We start from the raw sequence: 25,664 nt of genomic DNA on the forward strand, positions 1-25,664 counted from the left end.
TCACAGTTCCTGAGTTTATTATAAAACATCGGTTTGAGACTGCTTCTTAAGCAGGGTTTACATCTCCTTGTGCTGGTGCCTCGTCAGCCTCAACACGGCCATATGGGGACCTCCTCCTTTGTCCCGCTCCCCCGTGGTGCCTGGGCCAGTCGGTTTGTACTTCCAGCTCCGTCCACTATCAAGAGACGCGTCTGACACTGGTGCTTTTTTTAAAGACTAAGGCCAACTAAAACACAGTAAAAGATTTTAAATTCCTTTTAAAACCAACTTCTGCACCAGGTCCAGACTCCAGACTTGGCTTGGGACAAGTCTATCTTCCGTCAAGGCACCCCTCTGACGAACACCCCCAGTGCCAGAGGGACCTTTGCACGGATGGAGAGACCATCTTCATGGCTTAAAATACAAACACTGGCATCCTTTATCTAGGCACATGAGTGAGAGCCAAGGCTTCAGTTCGAAGGCTGATGAACCAGGTGGGGAGGTGAGGTCTGGCCTCTGAGAAGCAGCATTTCCCCATGCCCCTCCTGCCCCACGGCGATCGCCCTGCATGCCACCGGCCACTGGCTCAAGATGGGCTGTCATTATCCACCGTCGACAGGAGACGGGCAACCTGGGCCTTTTGCGTGCGAGTGATGTGCTGAGCCATCTGGATGATGCAGTCCACGGCCACCTCGGGGTTGGCTTGGACCAAGCTGCAAGGCAGATGGGAGAGGGCAGCTGCCTTGGGCGCCGAAGCAAGAACTGCCTCGTCCCTACCACCGTCTGTCCCCAACCCAGGGGACAGCATCGCCCTTTGCATCATAAGTCCTGCAGCCACTCACCTCCGGATGTGCTTGAGCACATAGTCCCGCTTCAGGTACTTGATATTCTCCCGGATGGCCGACTGGGTGCCGTCGTCCTCTTGCATGTGCTTCTCCAGCCACTCCACCACCACCTGGTTGTTGTCCCAGAGGTAGCCCTGCGGGGCAAGCACAAGAGCAATCTGGTGAGGCGCGTGTCACGGTGCCTGCATTTGAGAGCAGCTCGAATGCAAAGACCCCAAGTCTCACTTCTGCCCTGGAAAGCCTTATCTGACAGTGGAAAATGTTTATTCAGGGGCCACCTTGCTACCACTGAAGATCAGCATCCAGCTGAGGTCACAAATTTGAAGAGGCAGCCCCAGGCTCAGGGCTGCTCGGCTGCCCACCCTGGCACAGGCTACAAAGTGGTAATCCCCATCGCATGTTTAAACCCTCGAGGCACCACTGAAATGGCCGAGCAACAGGAGAGCAAAGTCACAGCCCTTGGGACCCCCCTGGCCGCAGGGACACCTTGGGAAGCTAGGCTGGGGGTACCTTCTCAGCTCCTTCTGTCTCCATGAACCAGCGCCGCAGCATGGACTGGATGTGGATATGGCTCAGCTCGCTGTTCGCCTTCAGGACCTCTGCCTTCACCACCTCCTCCAGCAGGAGTCGTCGCAGCCGCCAGTAGAGGAAGGACCGGGCATTCTTCCACTCCAAGATGTCCTGCAGAAACAAGGACACAGCCCAGGTTCACCTTTGCACAAAAGACAAGGAGCTGACATGCAGCAACTGCTTGCTCACGGCTCGCACCAGCAGGTTTGAAGGCAGCTCTGCTGGGCTGGAGCAGAGAGCAGGACTCGAGGCAGGAACGGCCCATTGGGCTGCAGCCCAGGTCCCCGGGAGGGGACTCTGCTTCCCATCTTCATGCCGTCACTGCAAACCCCCCTGCGCTGAGCCCCCTCCCACTGCCACCGATGCCCTGGCTCACCGTGATGACGCCTTTCTCCTGCATGCGGCCCGGGGTGTCGTGCAGGTCAGCGAAGTGCACGGCCACCTGGTAGTACATGGGCAGGAGGAGGTCCTCCCGGGCCTTCAGCTGCTTCTCCAGCTCCTTGCGCTGCACCGCAGACAGCTCGGGGGTCCCTGTGGGACACGCTGTGCTGAGCAGCCCACCCACCACCTCCGTGATGGGCCACTGCGGGGTCTGAGCTCTGCTCTGCGCTCCTACCTGAGCCACCCCCACCAGCAAACAGGACACCCAGTGTCATGTCCCTTTGCTGTGACACACTTACACCCCTGCCCAGAGCCCAGCCAGAGAAGGCCATGGCCACCGAAGGGGCCACACTGTGTTTAGCGCCTGCCACAAGAGAGGTGGGAGGTGGTGTTTCCAAGGACTTTGTGGGACCATGTTTCAGCAGGGCGGAGGGGCATGGGGGCAAGGACCTCTCAACGCAGCCCCTCCATCCGCTGCAGGCAGGAGCCGATCACAGGGTGAAAGGAGACCCCGTGCATTAAAGGCAACTTCTGTGTGGCTCCGTAATGACTATGTGTTGTCTCATTAGGTGCTCGTTCAGCATGGCCAGTGCCATTCTTCATCTCAAAGCATGGGAGAAAAGTCCAGCACCATTTACAGATCCCCAAGGAGATACGGGTGTTTAAAGTGCCACCATATCCCCTTGGCAGGCTCCACCATCAGAAAAGCCATAAAGAATTTTCACAGAGGAACACTAAAAGATTTTCCGATGGTTCCCACCATGGTGTTTGACCCTCCTGTTTTAACTTACCGCTACCGATACCCACAATCTGAAACGCCCCTCCCTTACCCAGCTGCTCAACGAGCTTGGCATAGACCGTATCGATCCTTCTCATGGTCTTCACCAAATCTTTCTTTCTGAACTTGATCTCCACGGTTCCTCCAGGCTCCAAAATGCCTCCCCTGGAAGGAGAGTTTAGTAAAGCAGGGACCTGGGACAAGAGGTTCAGGCAACTCTCTCTTCTAAGAATTAGGGAGAGAGAAAACCTTTTGTTTGTTTTGGGTTTTGTTTCCAGTCTGGGATTCTTGTCTACCCTCCCACTCCTTACAGCTAGCTCCAGTGCGCATTAATTCAGGTTACAGAAAAGGCCTCCTGACCCCCAGGAGCACGTTTTACTCACCCACAGCCTTCGCTGGACGCAGAAGGATATCCCCAAGGGGATACCTGCCACGCTGCTCTCTGTAAGAGCCCTGGAACTTTTAGCTGATGGCTTTGATTACCTCATGGGTAAAAAATACACATCTCAAGTGACAGGAGGTCTCTGCCAGCGTGACTACGACTCTGCAGATCACATGAACCGGCTCTCATTTCTCTGCACGTGGGCTGCGGAGGATGCACATGTATTTTGGACGCTGACCTGCTCTCCTTGTCTGCGTAGAGTTCCACGTACAGGGGATTGATGGTGGAGTCGATGACTACCCAGGAGCCTCCCCGCAGCTCCGCATGTGGTGGGATGTAGACCAGGACGGGCTGCTTAAAATCCCGGAGGCTATCGACAATGAAGGCGCCGAACTTCAGCATTTGGTCATACATGTCTGAAAGCCAAAGAGACTCAGTGGCTGGGTGCCCCGACTGCTGTGGGCCAGGCTATTGTCCCTTGCCTCCTCCTGGCTGCCCAAAGCCACCTCCTCCATTGTCTCTCAACCAAATAAGCACCACAAAACCATCCCAGCAGGAAGCCACCAAGCCCTAGGAGCTGGGTCCTGGTGATGCCCCATCACCTCCTCAGCACAACCCCACACCCCAGAGTGGTGCAGGCAGCACCCTGGTAGGCTGGGTCATCCCAGGGCCCCATGGGGTGGCAGGAGTGCCAGCAGTATGACACAGCACGGGGATCTGGGCACCCCAAGGGCGGGTACCTTTCATGCCACTGGAGAAGCCTCGCCAGTTGGCAAAGATCATCAGCGGGAGATGCTCCCGGTTGAAGTCCCGAATAGCCTGGGCCGTTTTAAAAGCAGAATCCGGAAACCAGACCTGCCCAGCCTGCTGGATGATCTGCAAAAGGTGGCAAGCAGCAGTGCTGAGACTGGTGCCGGTGCTTCTTGGCACACCATGCTGGCAGGTTGGTAGCACGTGGTGTGCAAGAGCTGGAAGAAAACAAACTGACCAAGCACCCTTGATTTCACCAGTCTTTAAGGAAAATCAAGACACGGCAAAGAATTATGCTAAGCTTTTTCCCTGCTCTCCCTTCCGGCCTCCTCCCGGCTGCCACTCAGCCACACTAAGGTCTCCCCACACACCTTCGCCTCCGAGTCCGGGTTGGCAGGATCCGCAGGTATCGTCACCTCCACGGTGCGCGTTTCAACAGCGATGACACCCACTGGGAGACCTCCCAGCCTGCAGTAAGGCAGGGTGACCTCAGCAGATGCCAGTTCCCCTCCACGTTGCACCCCAGCCCCACCGGAGGTTCCCCCCACCACCATCCCAAAAGCAGTGCCATGGCCAGGGCTTGAGTGTGCTTGACCATGCACGCAACCTCCTCCCATCACTCTCTGCCCTGGTATTCCATCTCCTGCTCCCGGCAGTACCTTGCTCTACCAACCACAACTGTCTGAGCCCATGGCCTCATGATCTCCAGGAAGCTGCCCTGGTCGAAGAAGCCACTCTGCCAGGTCCCCTTGAGAGCTGCAGAGCACAGGAGGAAGCAGAGAGTCGCAACGGTGAGCACTGAAGAGTTCCCTGAGCACTGACCCACAGCAAAAAGCACCTTCCGCACCAGAATGGGGGGTTTGCAGCTACAAAACACATTCGGGAGCATTGCTGCCAAGGTCTCGGGCTACCCTCACTTACTTGGATGGGGTCTCCCTGCCAGCATCCACCTGGGGTCGTAGGGGACTTTGGAAGGGACAAAATCGATTTCTCTTTCAATAGGGTCACTTATGGGAGTGACAGGCACCGGGCTCTGGTTATCCTGCAAGGGAGAGCCCCAAAGGGCAGGTCACTAGCCAGATATAGGGGAACACCCCACACCAGCACCCTGCAGCACCCTCCTACCTTGGGTAAGTACGAGAGCCACTGTAGGATGGTGTAGACCCCCTCAAAGTCATCCGGGACGGTGACATGGGAAACGCCATTATTGTGCATGACCTGCACGCCTCCCAGCTGGTTATTGGATGTGTAAACCTCACGTCCTAATACCTAGCCAGAACGATTAACAGAAACACGGATCGGTCTCTGCTAACACAGGAGCTGCTCTTCCTTGCTCTGTTTGTTAAGTCAAACCTCTGTACAGGCACGTTCCCTCTGGTTTGAGGCTGAATTTCCACCTCTGTCTACCACGCTGTTTGCAGTAAAGCAAAGGGATCCTGCTTTAGACAAGTGCATCGGTTTAGCTAAGCAGGTTTCAAATCAGCCCAAACCAGTGTGATTCTGCCCAGAGATGGGTCCTGCCCCTGGCACCGGAGCTCAACAGTCCCCATGGCAGTTCTGCCATCCCACCCTGCCCCAGGAGCGAAGGACCAGAACTGGCCCCTAAAGCAACACCAAACAGCTGCGGGGTGGCATCCTCTCAGTTCTCGGTGAGACAAGCCCAGCTGCAGTTCCCCTGCAGCTCCTCCAGACAGGTCCCGTGAGGTGACACACAGGGAAATGCCACCTCTTCCCACAGGACAGATAAGGAGCCCACGCATGCAGTGGCATGAGGGACAGTGCCGGGGGAGGACACGCAGCCGGAGCACAGTACCTTATTGAGAGCCGTGACGCCGGTGAGGATGATATGGGAGTTCTCCACCTGGATAACGCGTTGGCCCAGCCTCACCAGGTAGGCACCGATCCCGATGGCACGACAGGTCACCTGGGCACATACACAAGGACACGCGGGTTTACTGGGGAGACAAGGCTGCAGCATAGTCCGCAAGAGAATGATGCTCCCTGGCTCTGCAGGAGTTACTCCAAGTCGATTGTTGCATCTTGTTATTCCCCTCAGGGTGACTTTAAAAGCAAATAGGAGAGAGGGGAGGAGCAGAGCAGGGGAAGGGCCCACCGCTGTACCATGCTGATGGTCACTATTTCATCGTAAGCTCGAGAGGACTCCCCAGCGATGGTACCGGCAGCTCTCAGGTTTTCTACCCCAAATCCATTGTCCTTCCCAATGATGTCCAGAAGGACGTACCTGCAGGAAAGACAGAGCCATGGTGGAGCGGGCAGGACAGGGGGAAGCACCCACCTGTGTGATGTGTCTGGCAGGATGCTGAGCCAGGATGCAGGAGCAGCATCCCAGCGCAGATGCTGGGCAAGGCTCAGGGCAGCTCTCTGTGCCCCATGGGACAGCGGGGCTCACCTGGACTCGCCCCCTTCCTCCACGTGCTCACAGTGCACCGAGTTCAGGGCGCTGATCCTTGTGTAGTCCTGAGGAGTCAGGTACAGATACTTGAACCCCTGGAAACAAAGAGGAGGAGGATGAGTTGTGGAGCCCCCCATGCACATGCTCACGTGGGACACAGACCTTCTCCAAACCCAACCCATGCATCAACAGCGGCTCAGAGACCAGGGCTGGCCAGAGCAGCCATGCCTGCACAGGCACCTTTATCTCCCCCCAGCAGGGGACAGTGGAGGGAACCATCCCTGTGGCACTGGGTGCAGGTGGGGGCTCACCCCCCAGCACTCATCCCACGGTTTTATCTCCCAGTTTAGCTCTGGTCCTTCCTTCCCCAAATCAGTTCTCTGTTGTTTTCTGTGATGGCAGGAGGGGAGGTGCCCACACACCTTGTAGGGATCCTCAGGGTCTACCCAGGCCACCTGGAACATGTGCTTTATCTCGTCGGCAAAGCCAATGCGGGCACCGCTGTTGGCAGCAATGTAGATTCGGGGGATGCCTTCGGCCCGTGCCAGCTCTGAGGCCCGCAGGAAGACCAGGTCCTCCTCCGGCCCAAAGGAGCCGATCTTGTGTGTGATGTCATTGCAGATGAGCACGATTTCCCGGCCTTTTGGATACTCAGGTGTCTTCAGCTTCATTTTGAAAGCAACCATCCCCACCTGCCCCAAAACAGCACAAGGTCACAGGGCAGGCTCTTCCAGAGAAATGGGGTCAGAGCTGGAGACTGCATTAGCTGTCAGACAAAACGCTTGCTTGAGGAGCATCCCCTGGGCTTTAAACACAGCCAGACTGGGGAAGCCACCAGCCATTCCCTCTTGCCACAGCACAGCTTGGCCCTGCCCCGCTCTCTCGCCCAGTTTCCAAATCATCTCCTGTTACCTCGTTCCCTCCAGGGACCCTGTTCATCTGCACCAGGTGCCCCTGTGAGTCCAGCACCAGCTCAGTGTACGTCAGGACGTCCTTGGGGTACAGCTCCGAGGAGCCCCACAGCTTGAGGAGAGCCTGCAGAGACACGGCACACAGGACAAGCTGAAAGCCTGGGGTTGCGGCAGCTCCGAGGCTATTGCCAAGCACAGATGCACGCTCCTGCAGCATGCTGGGACTTGGGGTGAGCAAAACTTTGTTAGAGCCCCCACCCTCCTGCAGACCTCCTTGCACAGGGCTTTCTGGTTCACATCATCCATGAGTGCAATTACAGCAACTTGCAAGAGCTAGGAATCCATTTAGAAATGCTTAATATAACTAAAAATGTTGGGCCTTGGGCTCTTTTCTTTTTCTCATTTGCCAGCTCAGGGGAGAGGAGATTTCCCCAGATGGGAATACTGGGGAGGGTGGGGAAGAAAAGAAAATGTATTAATTTGGAGGCTCTTTCTGCTCAGGCGGCCTCACCTGTCTGATCATCTCGGGGAAGTCATACACGTAGGTGGTGCCCAAGGACTGCGCCTGGAACCGCTTGGCCTGAAGCAGGTCTTTGGTGACGTAGGGGGTGTTGATGAGCATCCCATGCTGCGGCCCTTGCTTGTCCCCATAAGACTGAAACATGATCTGGAGAGAAGGGCAGAGCGTTGGCTGCCTTTCATCGGCGTGCAGGAGAGTCCTCTCTGCAATGCTAAGGTGCAAGAGCCCCGCAGGGCTGGAGCGCTGCTGAGCTTTGCAGGGCCAAGACGCTTGTGGCGTGGCTCTACTGAACCAAAACCCACGATCTCCCACCCCATTCTTTGCTATTGAGGGGACAGAGTGCAACACTGCTGTGCTGCAAGTACCAGTAACACCCTAACACTGACCTTCACCTCCCAGTCCGAAACCTGCCTGACAACGCACCAGCAACACCCCTGGGGCTCAGCACCATTTTGGAGCAAAGCATCACCCCGAGGTGCCCAACTGGATGCAGCACAGAGGGGAATAAAACCGGGTCAGCCCTGGGAACGCTGCTGCACAGTCCTGGGGCCTCTGGGACAGACCAGCATTGCAGGTGCATGAGGATTTTTGCAGAAACCACCCCAAAGCTTCGCCATAGTCAACAGCTGCTCAAGCCTGCGGTTACTCACACTGCCAGTGCCAGGGTCCCTCACTTCCTTGTAGAGGCTGATGTCCAGGTAGTAGCCGGACTCGTTGGTCAGGAAGAGGCGGATGGGGATGGCGGTAGCAGTGGGTGTCAGGCGGATGTTGATCTTCACCTCAGCCTGCAGAACCCGCAGCTTCCAGAGGCGGCTGCCGTAGCGCATCACCATGGACCGCACTGACTCCTCGATCTGGGTGGGGCACAGCACAGGGATGGGTCCGTGGCCCTGGGGACACCACTGTCCTCGAGCGCACGATGCCAAGGCTGGAGCAGCCCCACTGCATCTCCACCTCAAACAGATTTGCTTTGGCCAAGCCCCTTCCCTCTCTCCATGCCTCCATCCCTAGGGGCTGGTCCTGCCATCCAGCCTCTCTACTGGGGAGAAGGAAAGATGATGTCCCACACGTCCCTGAACAGACACAGCTCCCCTCCCTCAGACCATGTGGTGCCCAGGGGAAGAACCTGCCACTCACCCCTACATCCTTCAGCAAACCGCCCACTTGTCCCAGTCAGTGCAAAAAGACCCAGTTCATTGCAAAGTGCGAAATCTCAGCACCTCCCCAGCAAACAACCCACACTGAAGGTCTGGCACAGAAATTAAGCTTCAGGAGCCTCTGGGGCTGCTGAATCCATCCCCCAGCCAGGCTTGGGGGGGCAGTGGATGGGAACAGGTCTGATTGATAGCCGGTGTGAGGGGTGCCAGCCCATCCACAGGGCAGTACCAAGCGTGGGGGATGACGCAGCCTCCATCCCCAGATCAGCAGGTCACCGAGAAACACACCTTGGAGGGGTCCATGACAACCGTCGGGACAAAGTTGAGGAAGATGTGGTTGCAGTCGGTGCGGACGGTGGTGTTGTTGAAGGCCACCTCCAGCTCGTCCATTGCCTCCAGGAGCAGCCGCTCACCCTCGTTCTGCAGGTACTCGAAGGAAGCCTCCTGCAGTGCACCAGGTGGCTTAGGGGCTGCTGGAGCAACCCCTGCACCCAAAACGCGCCCACCTCTTCCTGCACCCCCGGGGCACCTTGGTGATGAGGTCTGAGTGGCGCACGATGGCGCGGATGAAGAAGCGGTAGTCGGTGGCCTCGGTGCCCGCCTGCACCTTGGCAGCCCCCACGTAGAGGTGCATCTTGTGGTTGGCGCAGGGAATGGCCGTCAGGTCGAAGTTGCGCATGCGGCTCAGCTCCAGCTGGAAGGCCAGTGCCGGCTCCAGGTGCCGGTAGATGCGGTCCTCTGCAAACTGGTGAGGTGCGGAGGGGTGAGCGAGTGACCGGCCAGCTGGCGTTAGCCAGGCCTTGCTTTTACCACAGCTCTTACCTCGTCCCTCGCTCTGAACGTGAAAAACTTTGGGAATTCTCTCTAGAGCAAAGGGGAGAGAAAACTCAATGTGAATAATCATGGCACACAGAGGATTTTTCTGATTTTCAGTGAATCCATTGAAAAGAAAAAACCTTGCAGGCTTCCTCCTCCCCCAAAGGGAAAAGAGCTGGGATTAATCAATGCCTTTTAAAGACAACCTAAAGCCATGGAGTAGCCACACAGGAACCACACGTTATTGGAGATGTCAGCAGTATAAAGGATAATGCAGGAGATAAATCACTCATTGAATCCCTCATTAATTAATTCCCAGCTCCTGATGCACAGTAGATCCATCATGCAATGTTCCGTGAATAAGGTACTTACAGACTTTTCTAGGGGTTTTGGGGAGGCAGAAGCACGATGTGTTTAAAGTCACTCTGCCCATTGTCAGCTCAGTCTGCACTCACCTGCTGGGCAATGAGAAACGTGATTCTTCGGAGACCACAGTCAACAAGGATGTTTTTCTAAATGGAAACAGAAGGGTCCACCAGTCAGGAGAGCTTAAACATCTCCACTGAGGGAGCAAACAAAACCAAGTGGCTGACACACGGTGCAGTATTTTGGGAAGCGTCGCACGGGGATGAGGCACCTTGGCATATTGTGCCCCAGCTTGTGGGGTCTGCAAAAAGGGGCTCCAGCTCCAGAAACAAACCTTGGACTGGGCAAAGGCTCTGAAGATGGGCACCAGCTTCTCATCCTCCACATGTTCAGCCCAGCGGAGCGCAATGTTGAGGATGTGGATTGGCTCCTCACGGATGTTCTGTCAACAAAACAACCCAGTCAAGCCTGACCAGCATCACTACTGCCATCCCAGCACCACCTGGGGAGACAGCAATGCCACCATGCCTACCTTGGCATCCTCCTCCTCGTAGATGGTGGCTCGTGCTTCGCTGAAGAGTGTGCTCTCTGAAGGCGGGTCAGCAAAGCACGAGATCACTTCATCGAAGTTCCTGCCCAAACAGCGGGGATGGGATGATGAGTCAGCGTGTGGAGCCCACCCCCTGCCCGAGGGGTAGGCACCAGAGACCTGCTTTGGCAGGGATGCAGGTATCAGCGTAGCAGCCTGGGAACATGTGCCAGCTCAGCTGGGCTCCACCAGCTCATGGCAAAGCCACAGCTCATGAAACCCAGCTCTTGGCACTGCTGTGTTAATGTGCAAAGATGCTTAACCCATGCCAGACAAGCTCCCCCCAGGCTCCACATGTCCCCACATGACGTGTCATGTCCCCACCAGGTAACTGTTGGATTGAAAATACCACTTGGTCCCAACCTCTGGCTGTGGGAGGAACAGGAGCTGCCCTGAGCACTGTCCAGACGCCACCAGCTTTGGCTCTTCCACCCACTTTTGCTGTCTAACAACTGCAGCAGCACCCAAAAGGCACGTGCATGACCGGCCAGGCATGTCCCTGCAGCCCTACCTCGTGAAGTCCTCGAATCTGTCGAAGGCCACCATAGCTCCCATCCGCTGGCTCAGGGGAGAAAAGCCACTGTCCATGAAGAGCTCAGTGCTGTGCCGGGCCAGGTCAGGGTTGGAGATGCTGATGGGGACAGACATCCTGCATACGGAAGCAAGGCAGCCATCAGCCATGGGTGGAGGCACCACTCCTGGGTCCAACAAGGACCACGCAGGTCCCACATGGGACCCTGACTCGGAGGGGTTGTATCCTGGTCCACTGGCAAAGGGAGAGCATGGCAGGCAGCTCCCACTGAGGGTCCCCACCTTTTGCAGGGAGGAGACAATACAAACCCAACAGCTTTGCAATAAGGACCATGACCAGGGGAGCAGGACAGGCATGCAGGGGCCCCCATACCTGTTTGGGTGGGAGAAGGGCAGCATGAACTGGAACTCCACCAGGCAGGTGCCATCTGAGAGCTGCCGGTGCTGCAGGCTGTTCAGCTCGTAGGCGATGTACCCGCGCCGCACGTACACCTGGGAGGGGGATGGCAGGAGGTACCACTGTGCCCCTCCTGCCACCGCAAACATCCATGCTGCCCCTCAGAACTCACGTGCCCCTGTGGCCCCCCCAGCCCTCACCTCCAGCGCTGCCATGCGCACCACCTGGTTGGTGTGGTAGAAGAAGATGGGAAGCACGTCGAAGATGGTGGTTTCTGAGAGGATCAGTTTCTGGGGGGAGAAAGTAAAATTTAGGGCAGGATGAAGCGTGACCCCCTTGCCCCATCACAGGATGGGGGAGGCACCTTCCAGAGGGGTCCCTCAATGTGGGGTTGTGCAAGACCGGCCACTGGAGTGCCATGGGATGCCCAGCCCACCATGGGGACACCACCAGACCCAGGCATGGATCCCCATGTCAGTCCCCTTCCAAATGGGGTGAGGAGCAGGGGACAGGGACCAGCAGCAATGGGTGCACCCCCTCCTCTGCTCTGTAGAGGCACTGACACTGCAGAAGGCTTTGATTGCTTTTATGGCTATTTTTAAGACTAAGCCACTTGCAGCCAGACCTCCTCACCGAAGCTACCCAAATTCCCTCTGCGGAAAAACGTGCAATTCCCAACCTTCAGGTTTTCAGGGCAGTACTCGTGTCCGTACATGTCGATAGCAGAGAGGAAGATGGACTCCACCTGATTGTGCCGCAGCTCGTAGGAGGGCAGGTGAGAGGCGATGAGCACCTGCAAGGGGAGAGACAGTTGGGGGCATGGGAGACAGGGACGGGGACAGGGACGGGGAGGGCACAGCGTGGTGCTCGCTGACCTGTCGAGCTCTCAGTGCCACCTTGGAGTGCTCGGTCTTGCTGAGCTGCGTCAGCTCGTTGAGGATGGCCGTCAGCTCATCTGTCAGTGTGGGGTCACGGCCGCATAGTTGGTCCTGCAACACATGCACCGCCACGGCTTGGCTCAGGCCGCCTCGCTGCGGATCAGCTTCATCTTGTGCCCCTCGCCCCACATGGGCAACAGGGATGAGACCTGGGGCACTAAAATGGGGAAAACGCTGCTCTTTGAACCAAGTGCAACAATGCAAAGCTGCAGACAATGCAAAGTCCCCCTAATGAGGCAGCCATGGATGCTTGAATGCAAAACCCAAACCCTGGGGAAGCATTAAACGGAGGATTGGAAAAGTGGTTTCTCAGGTGTCCACTTGTTTTCAAGGGGAAAGCACAGGGCTGTGACAGTCACCCGCAGCCATGTCCCATCCTGCAGTGACGCAGAGCTTGCCTCGGCTTATGGGCTTTTCTCTGCCATGAGCCTTTACTTCTGGTGTCTCGGGGTGTGGGCTGTACTCACAATTAACATGGTCACCAGCAGGTTCTTCTTCGCCACCTGGGCGTGAGAGAAGATGCTCTCCAGCACGGGGGTCATGTCAGGTTTGCACTGCTCCCGCAGGCTGATGACGCACTTGTCATAGTGAGCTGTGGGGCAGAGCATGGTGAGCCCTGCAGACCCCTCCAGAGAGCCCTGCAGAGTCCCCCAGAAAGCCCCCAAGCCCTCACCGTGCTGGAACTGTGTCTCCACTTGCAGGTAGCGTCTCAGCAGGTCCAGCACCACTGCCTTCATGTAGCCCCGGATGCCGCTGCGGTACCTGGGGAGCAGAGGGCCCAGCATGCTGCAAGGAGGTGGCAGTGGTGGGGGAGACCAGGGTGGGTCTCGGACAGTGCGGGGCTCACCTCTGCACCAGCTGCACCACGCTCTGTGTGTTCATGAAGAAGACCTCCCGCTCAGCCTTCCTCTGCAGCGTGGCCGCGTGGGTGTCCAGCACATTGGCGATCTGCGGTGAAAGGGCACAGGGTCCGGTGCAGCTCAGGGCCGGTGTGGCCGCAGGGCTGCCGGCTCCCCAGCTTGCCTGGAGACAGCGCTGCTGCACACAGAGCCTTTTGTTTGTTTTTTTTTTCCCCTCAAGTGAAAAATGCAAAATGACAAGTAAATGTATAAACACAAATAGAGAAATATAAATATAAAAGCGCGAATATAAAAACACAAATACAAAACCACAAATATAAAAACACGAGCATAAGACCACAAATATTACCCTCACTCATTTAATTTTTTATATTATCTCCTGGCAGGACAAATTCAGGCAAAAACTCCTAAGTAGCTCTAGCTAAAAAGGAAGCGAAGGCCAAGGTGGGGAGTGCAGCCCCCGCACCACTCACTTGCTGGCTGGGGAAGCGGCAGAGCACGGAGGTGATGTTGCTGGCGTACTGCGCCATCACCTTCCGGATGGACTTCTCCACGGGCAGGGGGATTCTTCCTGAAATGCTTGTCATGATCTCCTGCAGCTCCAGGAGGGGCAGGGAGGGGTCCCGCAGTGTCTTCATCAATTGTGCCACCCAATCCTTCACCTGTGGGGAGCAGAAGCTGGTGCTGCCTGCACCCACCGGCGCTGCCTGTCTTGCCATCACGGCAAACACAAGGCAACGGGGCAGGACACCTGGACTGCCTTTGCCACCAGCACCCACCTTGGTGCTGAAGTAGGGCTCAGGTAGGCAGTACCCGTTCATGACGTTGGTGAGATTGTCCAGCACATTGCGGAGAACCTGGTGCTGCTTCTCACCGGTGATGGGGAGGGTCTGCTGGGCTGGGAGCCCCCCCGTGAACGGCTGTGCCTGGAGAGAGCAGAGAGAGGTGGGCTGGCCCAGGTCCTCGCTGATGTGGGATTGGGCCCCCCAAGAACTGCAGCTGCCTCAAAAGCCCCAGAGAAACCAGCATGACACCTCCAGCATCTGCTGCTGGTTAGATCCAGACGAAGCACACAGCATTCAGTATCACGTCTCTGCCAGTGCCCCATCGGGAAAACAATGCAGAAAAACCAGAAATGTAGACAGAGAGCTACAGGTACGCTACAAACCTGCATGGGATTCTTCTGCACGCTCAGCAAGCAGGCATGGGATACTCATGCAGAGGAGCGCCATGGCATGCAGAGCAGCCACTCAAGCCCCAGCACAGCCAGCTGGGGGGTGCGGCATGGCCATGAGGGTACAACCCCTTTCTGTGACAGGGACGCATCCCTGCTGATGCCCCAGCCAGGGTGGCTCCTCTGCTCTGTCCCCTAGCAAGCATTCCCGGTGCCCCATGGGAGGCCATTTGGAAGCGGATGGGAGGGGACAGCAGCGTGGTCGGTCTCTGGCAGACTCACAGGTTTCACTTTGGTGGGATCATCCAGCTCGAGCCGGGCTATGACGCAGCCTGCCTCCAGCAGCGCACCCGGCCGCTTGACATAGTGCACCCGCCCAGACTCCTCCACCGTCAGCGTCATGATGATCTTCATCACCTGGGAGAGGATGGGTGAAACGGTCACCGAATGAGCAGCGCCCACATGCTGCCAAGTGCCTTGGGCACAATGGCAGCATTGGTGGGTTCGATCTTTGCCACGCGCAAGAGCTGCAGGAGTGGGGCTCCTCCAGGCTGTGCTGCAAAACTCACCTCGATCTCTGCAAAAACATTCCCCTCGGCCACGTGGCCACCATCGTCCACCGTGTACTGCAGCAGCTTGCCCGCGGAGGGGGAGCGCAGCACCGTCGGGTCCTTCTCCTTCTCAAAGTCACATGTTTTGTTGCCGATGGTGATCCGGTATCTTAAGGAGAGGGAAAGGTCTCACCAACTGGCTGCCAGTCAGCGGGGAGAGTCAGCGGGGGCCCAGTGGGGAGGTACCTGTCAATCTCCTCCTTCATGTAGGTGGTGTAGCTGTTGCCGTCGTAGGAGAGCAGCAGCCCACCGTCGTTCAGCCGGTGCACGTCTATCTCTATGTGAGTGCGGTTCATGATGATGACGTACGTCGTCAGGGACTGGCGAGCAACCTGTGGGCAGCAGACGGGGAGAGTCCTCAGTGCAATCCCCTAAAACGCATGCAGTGGTCTTTCTGGGGGCTGGTGGGAATGGTGGGGGATGAGGAACATCTCCCCATGCTCAGCGCAAGGGCTGGTGCAGGAGCAGCATGCTGCCACAGGACGGGGCTGTGCCGGGGAGGGCAGGAGGCAGCAACCTCAGGCTGCAGCAAAAAGCCGGTTCAACTCGCAGCCCGGAGCTGGTTTAACTCCTGGCTCACCTGCTGCTTTCATTGTGAGTAGGGAGCTTTTTGCATGAAGTTCAACTAATTGGGTTTAAAAGCAAGAAAAGGAGGTCCTTTATTAAACTCAGGGCAACAGGATGTATGAAAATGTCTGTCTAGTTAAAATGAGATTATTAATATAACCTCATTAGAATGAGGTTGTTAACCTCATCTTTATGTTGCGTGTTTTTAAAGGGCAACCTCTTATTTATTGCACCTTTCTCCTTCTGGACAGGAGCACACATCCCTGTCCCCACGAGCAGCGCTGTGGCCAGTTCAGGAGGAGCGTGGCCCAGCCCTCACCTGGAGAACGTACTTCATGCCCTCATAGATGAGCTCCACGTCGACGATGTTCAGCAAGGAGGCTGCTGGCAGCACCTGCCCCCTGAAACACAACGGGTGGGTCAGGCACCACAAGTATGGCTTGCCTCGCGCGCCGGCAGGGAGCCAATTGTGTGAGATGTCAGCGGTGCTGCTGGCGTCAAGCCGTGTGGCCCCTTCCGAGCTCACTGTGGGAGGGCACGAAGGTGACTGAAGGGAAAAAGCATCTGCTTTAAATGACCCACGTGAGCACCTTGTAAAAATGCAACCGGAGGCGGGCCAGACACTGGCAAAACACGCTCCGATAAGGGTGCAGGGGAGAGCCCCAGGCGTCCTCCAAGGCTGGGGGAATAACCTTGACATTCAAGTGCAAAACCAAAAACAAGCTGCATTCAGCCAAGCCACTTTCCCTTGAAAGCTGTTTTCCCAACCATGTGAAGCTTTTTCCCCTGTGCAGATAAAGCAATAGCCAAAAAGCTGGAGCCGTGCGTCACAGCAGATACCCGTTTCCAAGGCTGTTGCAGTGCTACTCCTTCCAGTTTTGCAATATTTTTGCAGCAAAAATGAGAAGGAAGATGGCCCTGGGAAAGCAACACTCGTGTCTCCATGCTTGCAGGCGCCACACGGGCTGCTGAGAGACGCCCTTTAGGCCATACGCTCCCTGTGTCCCCTGTGTCCATGGCAGAGCCCCTGTTGGGCAGCCCCTGCTCCGCACCTCTCCAGCGAGTGCAGGAAGTCAGTCATGCATGTCCTGAAGGCAGCATCTGCGACGTTCAGGGCACCGCAGACGACACCCAGCATCGTGTCCGGCTTCTCCGCCTGTAGGGCACAAAAATTACAGGGTTTGGGTCTCACACCAGAAGGGGAACGGTGCACCCAAGGGGTCAGTCTCCTTCACCTGCACTTTCTCGGCAATGAGATGGTCCAGCCAGCCAGTGTCTATCTCGTTGTTCTGGAAGCTCTCTGTCTCCAGCAGCTTAATCAGATACTCCACTGTGGTCCGGAAATCCCCGCGGATAGACAGCTCTTTCAGGGCAACCACCATGTTCCTTTTAGAGAGCAAAACCCTTCATTAATGCCCAATGAGGCAGTGCTTGGCTTTCAATAGAGGAAACCAGGGACGGGGGTGATGAGCTCCTCAGCCCTGGGTGCCCTCATGCCTGGATGAAACAGCCCCATAGTCAGCATTGACTTAATAAAACACTTAAATACCCAAGACAGGCTTGTTACATGTTGCTTAATTACTGAATGAATGCTGCTGCTCACTGTCACTAAGCACATGCGTAGCAGATCACTGCAACGTGTCTTTAAGGATCAGGTTGATGAAACGGGGCCGTAGCACCACCGCAGTCTGAAAACCTGGGCTTTGGCCAGACAGTCTCTGCAGCACGAACGAGCTGCTCAGCACAGCGGCACCAGTCTGGTCCTCTCAGATAAAAGCCACTTTTCCTGGCTCATGCACCAATTGCGAGTCTTCCCGAGGACACCCGCTCTCCAGCCCGTCCTGCCACACTCACGAGATAGCCTCCTCCCGGTTCTCTCCCCACGAGAAGCAGTGCCCAAACTGAGAATCGGCAAACTCGTGCAGCCCCCCGGCCGCTGCCACGCTGAAGTACCCCCAGACGTTCTTGCTGCTGCGGAAGTTCAGCTCCTGCACTGTCCCCGAGCTGGGCTTGAAACCCTGAGCGAAGACAGTGCAGAAGACACAGAGAAACCAGGCTTGAGACTCATACAGTGTAAACAGAAGGGGAACCCCTGTGTCATTTCTCAGTCTGCACGTGGGTCTCACCGATCCCATGGGTTCAACGCCCACAAACATTGTCTGGCTGGGGAGGACTGTGCCCAGCTCAACCCTGAGAGTGGCAGGGTCCCCCCGTCCCCACGCGTGGGGCTGGTGCATGAGAGCCCGTCCCCTCAGCTCACCTCCTCGGGGTTCTCACTGGTGATCCGGGCAGCGATGACATGGCCCCTGGGCACGGGGGTGTTGGTGGGGCTGTGGAAGCAGATGGGTGTATCGCCCCAGGGGCTCTCTCCGTACAGCACCCGGATGTCTTTTATCCTGTGCAAGGGGATGCCCATTGCAATCTGCACGAGAAACAAGGAGGACTTAAGCTGCCGCAAGAAGACTTTAGCATCAAAATTACAACTGGGAGACATCGACAGATGGTTTGAATGAAGAGCAAGGGGAAGGGACACCACACTGCAAGCAGCTGCTCCCGGTGGGGAGACAGAGGTGAAGGAGGGATGCTACATTGCCTCTTCCTGCACCTTACACGCTGGTATATGGGACAGCTTCCCTATGTCAGACTCTAGCTTAGCACTTCTTCCTAAATTACAAAATTCCTTCATCTAACACACCTCGCAAAGTCGCCCGTGTATGCTCAGGTACCTGCAGCTGGGCAGCAGGGAGGTTCACATCTGCGATCATCTCTGTGCAAGGGTGCTCCACCTGCAGGCGTGGGTTCAGCTCGAGGAAGTGGAAGCTCCCATCCTCGCTGTAGAGGTACTCCACGGTGCCCGTGCTCACATAGCCCACCATCTGGGCCAGGCGGACCGCGCACTGCAGGAGAGGGTGAAACCACCGTGGGGAGTAATGACCTTCTATTCACTGCAGCAGAGTCAGGGTGTCACAAGCAAAATGGCAGCAGTGTCCTTGCATGGACCAAGGAGACAGGCAGCTCTGGGGCTCCCTGTCCAGCGCGGGGGGTCCTTCCCTTCCCTAGGAGCCTTAGGTGCCAAAACCCACAATAAACCCAGCAAGAATCAGACCAGTTTCTCACCAAACCCTTGTGCTGCCCTAAGACCAGGGACACCCACCTGCTCCATCACCTCGATGACAGAGGGTGCCGCAATGGTGGTGGGCGCCTCTTCAATGATCTTTTGGTGCCGGCGCTGGATGGAGCAGTCGCGACCGAAGAGGGAGATGGCGTTGCCATACTCATCGGCCAGCACCTGCACCTCCAGGTGCCGTGCGTGCTGCGCCAGCTTCATCAGGAAGACGGGGGACCCAGGCGCCTCCGCCTGAACCTGCAGCAGGGGAGAGGTCATGCTCTGGCACCATCCCCCCAAATTCACCCCAAGACAGAGGCAGGACCTGTGTTGAGCGCAGGCGGGAAGCATGAGACACCTGGGGTGGGAGCAGGACCCTGCTGTGTGCCTCAGGATGGGATGGGATGGGGACAGGGATGGGGGTGCTGGGCACCTCTCACCTGCCGGAAGCAGGTGCCAAATTCCTCTGCTGCCTCCACTTTTCGGATGCCTTTTCCCCCACCGCCTTCTGCTGCCTTGATCATCAGCGGGTAGCCAATCTTCTTGGCCACCTGACGGGGGACAAGGACTGGGGTGACCAGAGTGCTTTGGACCCCGATCCATCACCTCAACAGCCCGCTCTGCCCCAGCCCCATGCAGCCCCAAGTAGGATTGCCCCAAGCTGCATCTGTGCAGAGGGAAGAACTGCTGTCACATGTGCTGGGATCCCAAAAAAGGTCCAGAGAGAAATAATGGTGGACAAGAGACAAGGAGCTGCCCATGGGCTCAGCTTTACCTCCAGCCCTTCCTCCACGTCCTTCACACAGCCCTGTGCGTACGTCTCAAGGGGGATGCTGATTGTCTGCTGATGCTTCTGGTCCTCCTCAGACCACTGGGCCACCAGACCTGCAGGCACAGACAGGGCTATGGTCACTGCCAGGGTAGCATGGCTGGGGTGGCATGCTGCCTGTGCCCAGGGGAGCCGAGGTCCCCATGGTGGCACACGCCATTTTCCCTGCTTCCATGCACCCTATCTCCAAAAACCCCTCTGCCCAAACCAGCAGCTGCTCAGCTGCAGTGGGGTCCCCGATATCTGCAGTCACCCTGCGGCCAGATGAGCCAGAGACCCCAGTCCCGGTGCTTGCTTTGGGGGAGAAGGGGAGACAGCGAGGAGAGAAATGGGGGAGGAGTGAGGGTGTGTGGGGCTGGGGAGGAGGCACTTACCGCTCCCACTCCATGGCAGCGTGGGGATCTGGACTGTCTGAGCCACAATGGTGGAGGCGACTTTGTCCCCAAGTGCCCACATGGCATCACTGGGGGGACCTTCAAACAGGGAGGCAAAGGGTGAGCTGGGCCAGCCTGGCCAGTTAGCCTGGCCCCATCGCTCGGGTGCTGCAGAAAGCTGCTGCCCACCGAGCCAACACCACCAGCCCTTCTGCAAAGAGCAGGGACATGCGAAACCCCCCCAAAGCCACTGCCCACTTCAGGATGGACCTCAACCCTTCTCCAAGGGGGAGCCCAGGCTGTCCCCTGGCTGGGAAGCCCACGAGGTCTGCTCCCACCCAACATTCCTCCATGAAGGGCAAACCCGGAAAACAGTAGGATTCCTGGGACAGCTCCAGGTAACTGCCCTGGGGACTGCCACACCGCAGGGTGGACATGGCAGACGCATGAAACAGGCATTGCCCAGTGCAGTGTCCCTGGGGAGTGAGCATGCGTGCACACACTAGCCCAATGCCCGCTGCTGCCTCTGGCACAGGGAAGGCGGCAAGACCTTACCTAGGAAAGCTATTCCATTTTTCTGCAGCAGCTCTGGCAGCTTGGGGTTTTCTGAGGCATGTCCCCAGCCAGCCCACACCGCCTGGTGCAAAAGAAGGAGCAGTGCAAGCCGTTACCTCCCCGTGCTGGCGTCTTCCCATCGCCTACAGCATCGTGCCTGGCTCCTCCACATGGAGGGATGTCACTCCGTTTCTGAATGCCCCTTCTTCCCCATCCACTTCCCTCAGCAAAGAGGTGGGAGGCCCATGAGTGGCTGCTACCTGGACTGGGATCCGTTTGGAAATGTCCACGATCAGCTCCACGTTGGCGTAGTTGTTGTTGTTGGCCCCCCCGGGGACGGGCACGTAGTGATCTGCCATTTTGATGTACTCTGAAAGACAGGACATTGCGGCAGTGGGAGCCAGTCCCCCAAGCCGCACCCCACTCGCATGCTGCCCCTTGCACCCCCTCCCCAAATCCTCAATCCCAGGAAGGCTGGGGTGGGGGGAGGGAATTATTTACTCCCAGATCTGGCTGCAGAGAAGGAAAGGAAGAAAAATGTGTGACCCCAGGCTGTGCAGAGCCCCCCATGTCCCAGGCAGCAGCGGGGGGAGAAGGAAAGGCTTGGTCCCAGGGTGGGGAACATCCCTCTCTGGGATGCTTCTAGGAATTACCCGCATTAGCCTTGAGGTCTTCAGGGGTGACCATCACCACGAACCGAATGGCACGCTCATTTCGGAACATCTCGTAGGCCCACCGGCGGATGGAGCGCATGCACTTCACGGCAGCGATGCCGTTGTTGGCAATGAGGACCTGGGGGGACAGGGACACGGGGTGTCAGGCTGAAGCTTCTCCCTGTTGCAGGAGCAGCGTAAAGGCAAGGGCTGGGTGCAGGCAGTGAGCCAAGCAGGGCGACCGTGCTAACACAGGTACTTTGCAACGGCCGGTTGTACATGACGGCGGAGCAGGAGGCTCCTTAACAGCAGCTTTGATGCCTGGCACTGTGGCTAATGAAGGACAGGACTTTGGCCTTCGTTTGTGCCAGCCACACAAAGCCACTGCAAGCAGATGCAGTGCAAGGACAGCATTGTGAGGGTTTCCCTCTCCCAGTCCGCGAGGGTGGGTGAAGCTGAGGGATGAACAGCTCTGGGCTGCTCCGAGCTGCAGTTGGATTGAGCCTGACAGGCACGGGAGACTTGGGCAACACCTGAGGATGCTGCTGTGAAAAGCAATGGCCCATCACCCGGGCAAAGGTAGGGGTGTAGGGGGAAAGACCTTCTCGATGACACGGTTGCCCCCAAAGCGGGTGACGAACTCTGCTGTTGAGGCGACGGTGAAGTCCCGTTGCAGATCCATCTTCCTGTGCTCGCGGCCCTTCTTTGCCAGGTGCAGCCCGGACATGCTAGGCCTGCAGTGGGACGGGATGGCCGTCAGTGAGCTCGTAGCCACACAAGCAAACCCTCACCAGGCACGAGGAGCGCACTGCTGCCGGCTGGGGCTTCACCGCGGGGTCGGATCTGCAGAGAGCCCGGCCGCCTGCAGCAGCGGAGACCAGACTTTGCCCCCTCCACGGTTTTTTCCGAGGAAGGCAATAAAACCTTTCACCCTGCTGATACACGCAGGGAACATTGGGATTCACTTTCCTTGCTACCACCTCCCTGTTGTGCACCGGAATCTCTCCAGGGACATTTAACACCTGCTGCAACACTGCAGAGGAAAACTGTTTTTGGCTGAGTTACACAGAGCAAGCAATTCGGGGTGAACAGAGCGCGTTTCGCAATTCAAACACCCCTCCAAGGAGCTGTGGGACCACATTGATTCAAACACCACGACAAGCAGATTTGCCGCCACAGGGGCTGGACTGAGACCCTGCTACACCAGACAAAATCTCCGGGGTTTGCATCTCCGGGAGCAGAGAGCTGCTCAGGGTTTTTGGAAGCATGCTTGTGGCCAGAGCGCTGCTACCACCGCAGCATGGCCGTGCCTGCTTCTGCACTGCTAACGGCTCCCAGCCCGGCTGGAGGTGGAAGCATGTCATGATGTGCTCTGAGGACCAAGGAATAGCAAGACTTCCAGGAGGTCGAAACACATGTAAGCAGCATCGCTGCCTCCAAACCCCATGGCACGAGCACCGAGGGGCACGGCCAGAGGTGCCCCCACAAGACCCCCCCGAGCTGTGCTAGGGTTACCAAAGGGGGAGCAAAGAGCAGGCAGTGCTCTGTGAGAAACCTTGCGAAGAGCGTGGTACTCCGCTCCCAGCAGCTGCCTTGGGAATTTGCTCTCCCGCAGCCTGCGATGACAGCAGCCGCAGCTCCTTGCTGCGTCAGACCCCGTCCTGCCCGCGCTCCCTGCTCCACAACCCCAAACCACCTTCCCTGGCTCACCATGCTGCCGGCCAGACTCACCCCTACCATGGTTTTGCACTGAAGGCATTTCCATGCCCTGCGGAGTCTATTCCCTGTTTCACAGCCCATCGTGCATCCCTGAAGGTCAGACAGCCGGACCAGCCCCTCTGCAGGGCTCTGGCCCCAGCAGTGCTATAAGGCAGCCCTCGCGCCTCCCACCTCCTGGCACGGTGGCAGCCGGCGCAGGAGGGTCTGGCAGCGCCGGCAGCCCATGGCGGGCAGGCAGGGACCTCCCCAGCAGCCAGGCACCTGCCTTCCCGCAGCTCTGCCTGGAGTTTTAAGCAACTTTCTATTTTAATTACCAGGTTCACATTCCCCCCTCGTAACTCAGCCAGATTTTGAACTGTTGATTGTTATTCTACGGATGTGCTATAAATAAGCAAAGGAAGAAGGACCAGCCCCCCCTCCAAATGAGCTGATTTCATGTAAGCAGCACTTGGCACATTTATTTTAAGGGAAAATGTGCCAAACCCCCCTGGGAGATTGGGAAATGTCCCAGTCTCTCCATCCACTCAGGGGATTTTCCAAGTAGCTGGAGCACTGCATTGAGCGGTGCTGGGTTTAACACACTCCGGTGCATCCCCCACCTCTGCCAGGGCCGGCCGCGCTGCCCGCTTCCCTCCCGCAGCCCCCACCGCAAAGCCTGTGCTGGCGCACCCGTCCCACCCTGCAAACTGCACCAGCCGTGTCTGCAACGTGACCCGGGCGGCAACATAAGGAAATTCCCCCCGTGTTAAAGCGCAGGTGAGCAGCAGCGATTCCCGCCAGCAGCACGGTGCGCGAATCCGCCCAAACCCCCAGCTAGGCAAGAAGACACCATTGGGCTGTCAAGTTTCATCACGTGTCCCTGCAGCCAAAGGTCTTTTATTTTTAACCGGGAGTGGAGCAGCCAGGAGGAGCTGGGCAGCAGCGCTTTGTTTCCAGTTATTTGTAATGGCTGTCAGCTGTGCCCACACGGGAAGCTGCCCAGCACAAGCCAGCAGGCAGCAGCGAGCTGCCCCACGGCCCTGCCAGCGCCAGCGCTGGGCAAAAGTCACTGCGAAGCTACCCATGGGACAAAAGCTTACCCACTTTTCATCAGCTCATCGCAAAAACACCATAGATCTGCTTTTCTGCCTTGGATAATTTGTCTGCGAGAGTTGAAAGGGCAGAGGAAGGGCAGGAGCAGCACAGAAGCACCCCCACGTACCCCACGCCTCCCGCGATGCTGTTTCCCCACACGCAATACCGGGAGCATGTTAGCATCCCCAGCAGAGCAGAAGCGAAGTGTCGGCGGCAGCAGGAGTGGGTCCTGGTGGGATCCAGCCCTGGGGGCACAGGGCAACAGTTGCATGCACAAGTGCATGTGCGAGCGCACGTGCCGGTGCCCTGTCAAACGGCTCAGCTCAGCTTGCAGGTTTACATACACCCCCTGAAGCGCCCCCAGCAACGCTCACGCACAAACTGTGCACCCAGGACAGCCAGCGCAGGGAAAACACCAGCAGCGCCTGGTGCTGCCCATCCGCACGCTCACCGTCTCAACCACCCCCAATCTTGTCTTGCCACGCGAGAAAATCCCCACTCCCCAATGCACCCCCGTCCTGTGCCAGCCACAGCCTCAGCCAGCGCGTAGGCACGGCCTTTCCCAGCACCGGGAGATGGTGCGGGGACAGAGAGAAACAGCAAAACGAGAGAGGAAGCTGTGAGAAAACAGGAGCGATTTGGCAATTTGGCTGCAGTGCTGGGGGCTGCGTTTGAAGGGACACCACACACACTAAAAGCGCTTTCCACCCCGTTCTTTAACATCCAAAATCACTGTAACGGAGCAACCCCTGCCCCAGTCCTTGCTGCACTCGCGCACATGGCACTGCTGTCACACAGACCGTTCGGACACATCCGCTCTTCCCAGGCTTCTGCCATTAACCTTGTTATAATGGTTTTTCACGCATCATCAAGTCAAAGGCGGAGGAACTGGGGCATTGATTTGGGGCTCTGAGACGCACATGCACCCTGATTTTAGCAACAGGGTCCCCAAGAAATGCACCCATGAAAAGCATCTGCCCGTCCCAAATGGGGCACCTTTGCACCACCGCTGCTCCCGACCCCATGCATCGTACCTCATGCCGGCGGTGGGCTCCAGCGGGGCGGTCACGGCAGAGGGCTCGGTGCCGGTGCCCCCCACCCCGACCAGGCTGCTGCGCCGGCCGCCCACCCTGAAAGCCGTGGCCACCAGCTCATCGTCGGAGGAGTTGTCCTCGAAGGAGCCCAGCACGAATTTAGCCAGGGCCGGCCGGCGGAGAGCGGCGGGGTTGTACACTGCGATTTGCTCCTGCTCCCCCACCGCAGCCTTGCCGGACCGTGGTGGCAGGTTGGGAGCCGGGGGGTTCGGCCATGCCGGGGGCTTGGCTGTGGTGGGAGCCGCCGGCTGCTCCGCCGGGGTCTGCTCTGGCTTCTCCTCCTCCTCGGGCCGAGGGGTGGACATTTTGGCCCAGGCGAGCCGCACCAGTACCAGCAGGAACAGGGCAGCCAGCAGCATTCACCCACCCTGGGGAGAAGCACGGAGACGCTCCGTCAGGGAGGACCCCCAATGGCTGGCCAGCCTGAGGGGATGGGAGCAGCCCCCCCAAAACACCAAGGCACCTTCCCCAGTGCTCTCCCCACAGCACCCAGCCAGGCCCCCCCCCTCCGGCTCTGTCATGCTGCCTGCACGCTCAGCCGGAGCTATTTTTACTCCCCAAAACAGGAGCGGTGCTGGCAGGGAGTGGGGGAAGCACAGCTCCGCTCTGCCTTCACGCAGCCCTGCGGGGGCTAAAATGGCCCCCCCACCTCCCCAGCTGCTCACAGCATCCAAAGGGTGGTGGTGAGGCCGCCCCCCCGCCAAACCCCAGCCCCTCAAACCGAC

General features: G+C 57.7%; 1 protein-coding gene across 3 annotated transcripts; it reads right to left on the minus strand.

Annotated features, from left to right (window-relative positions):
• On the minus strand, positions 1–25,397 carry ACACB (acetyl-CoA carboxylase beta). 3 transcript variants are annotated; one of them, XM_054219918.1, is made up of 52 exons: positions 24,880–25,397; positions 21,654–21,786; positions 21,053–21,191; positions 20,660–20,769; positions 20,400–20,481; positions 19,845–19,943; positions 19,417–19,526; positions 19,082–19,192; positions 18,690–18,899; positions 18,262–18,432; positions 17,796–17,957; positions 17,390–17,553; positions 16,771–16,921; positions 16,588–16,691; positions 15,855–15,936; positions 15,155–15,300; positions 14,927–15,077; positions 14,640–14,774; positions 13,963–14,109; positions 13,657–13,845; positions 13,171–13,271; positions 12,997–13,085; positions 12,791–12,915; positions 12,261–12,374; positions 12,065–12,178; positions 11,586–11,675; positions 11,362–11,480; positions 10,969–11,106; positions 10,401–10,500; positions 10,203–10,310; positions 9,958–10,014; positions 9,509–9,550; positions 9,216–9,431; positions 8,975–9,130; positions 8,180–8,383; positions 7,521–7,676; positions 7,011–7,133; positions 6,521–6,790; positions 6,096–6,193; positions 5,807–5,927; positions 5,499–5,609; positions 4,811–4,954; positions 4,607–4,727; positions 4,345–4,441; positions 4,057–4,153; positions 3,676–3,811; positions 3,174–3,351; positions 2,606–2,718; positions 1,771–1,925; positions 1,335–1,505; positions 822–958; positions 1–692 (listed from the first exon to the last, which is right to left on the minus strand). In XM_054219918.1, exons 1-52 carry the CDS (start codon positions 25,296–25,298, stop codon positions 566–568), a joined length of 7,143 nt encoding a protein of 2,380 aa, XP_054075893.1. In that variant the 5' UTR covers positions 25,299–25,397; the 3' UTR covers positions 1–565. The 3 variants fall into 3 exon arrangements, with proteins under 3 accessions (XP_054075893.1, XP_054075895.1, XP_054075894.1); XM_054219920.1 differs by lacking the exon at positions 24,880–25,397 and adding an exon at positions 22,784–22,927; XM_054219919.1 differs by lacking the exon at positions 19,845–19,943.
• Between the last annotated feature and the right edge of the window lie 267 nt (positions 25,398–25,664).

This window comes from Rissa tridactyla, chromosome 13, assembly GCF_028500815.1.
Source record: "Rissa tridactyla isolate bRisTri1 chromosome 13, bRisTri1.patW.cur.20221130, whole genome shotgun sequence".
Taxonomy (NCBI): domain Eukaryota; kingdom Metazoa; phylum Chordata; class Aves; order Charadriiformes; family Laridae; genus Rissa; species Rissa tridactyla.

Bases quoted from the DNA above. Each gene is read 5' to 3' on its own strand.
- ACACB (XM_054219918.1), bottom strand. From the start codon at position 25,298: ATGCTGCTGGCTGCCCTGTTCCTGCTGGTACTGGTGCGGCTCGCCTGG. The intron at 19,527-19,844 runs GTAAGTGCCTCC...CTGTGCCTGCAG, and splicing joins GCTGCCATGGAGTGGGAGCG to GTCTGGTGGCCCAGTGGTCT. The intron at 8,384-8,974 runs GTGTGTTTCTCG...TGCCCCACCCAG, and splicing joins TTGTCATGGACCCCTCCAAG to ATCGAGGAGTCAGTGCGGTC.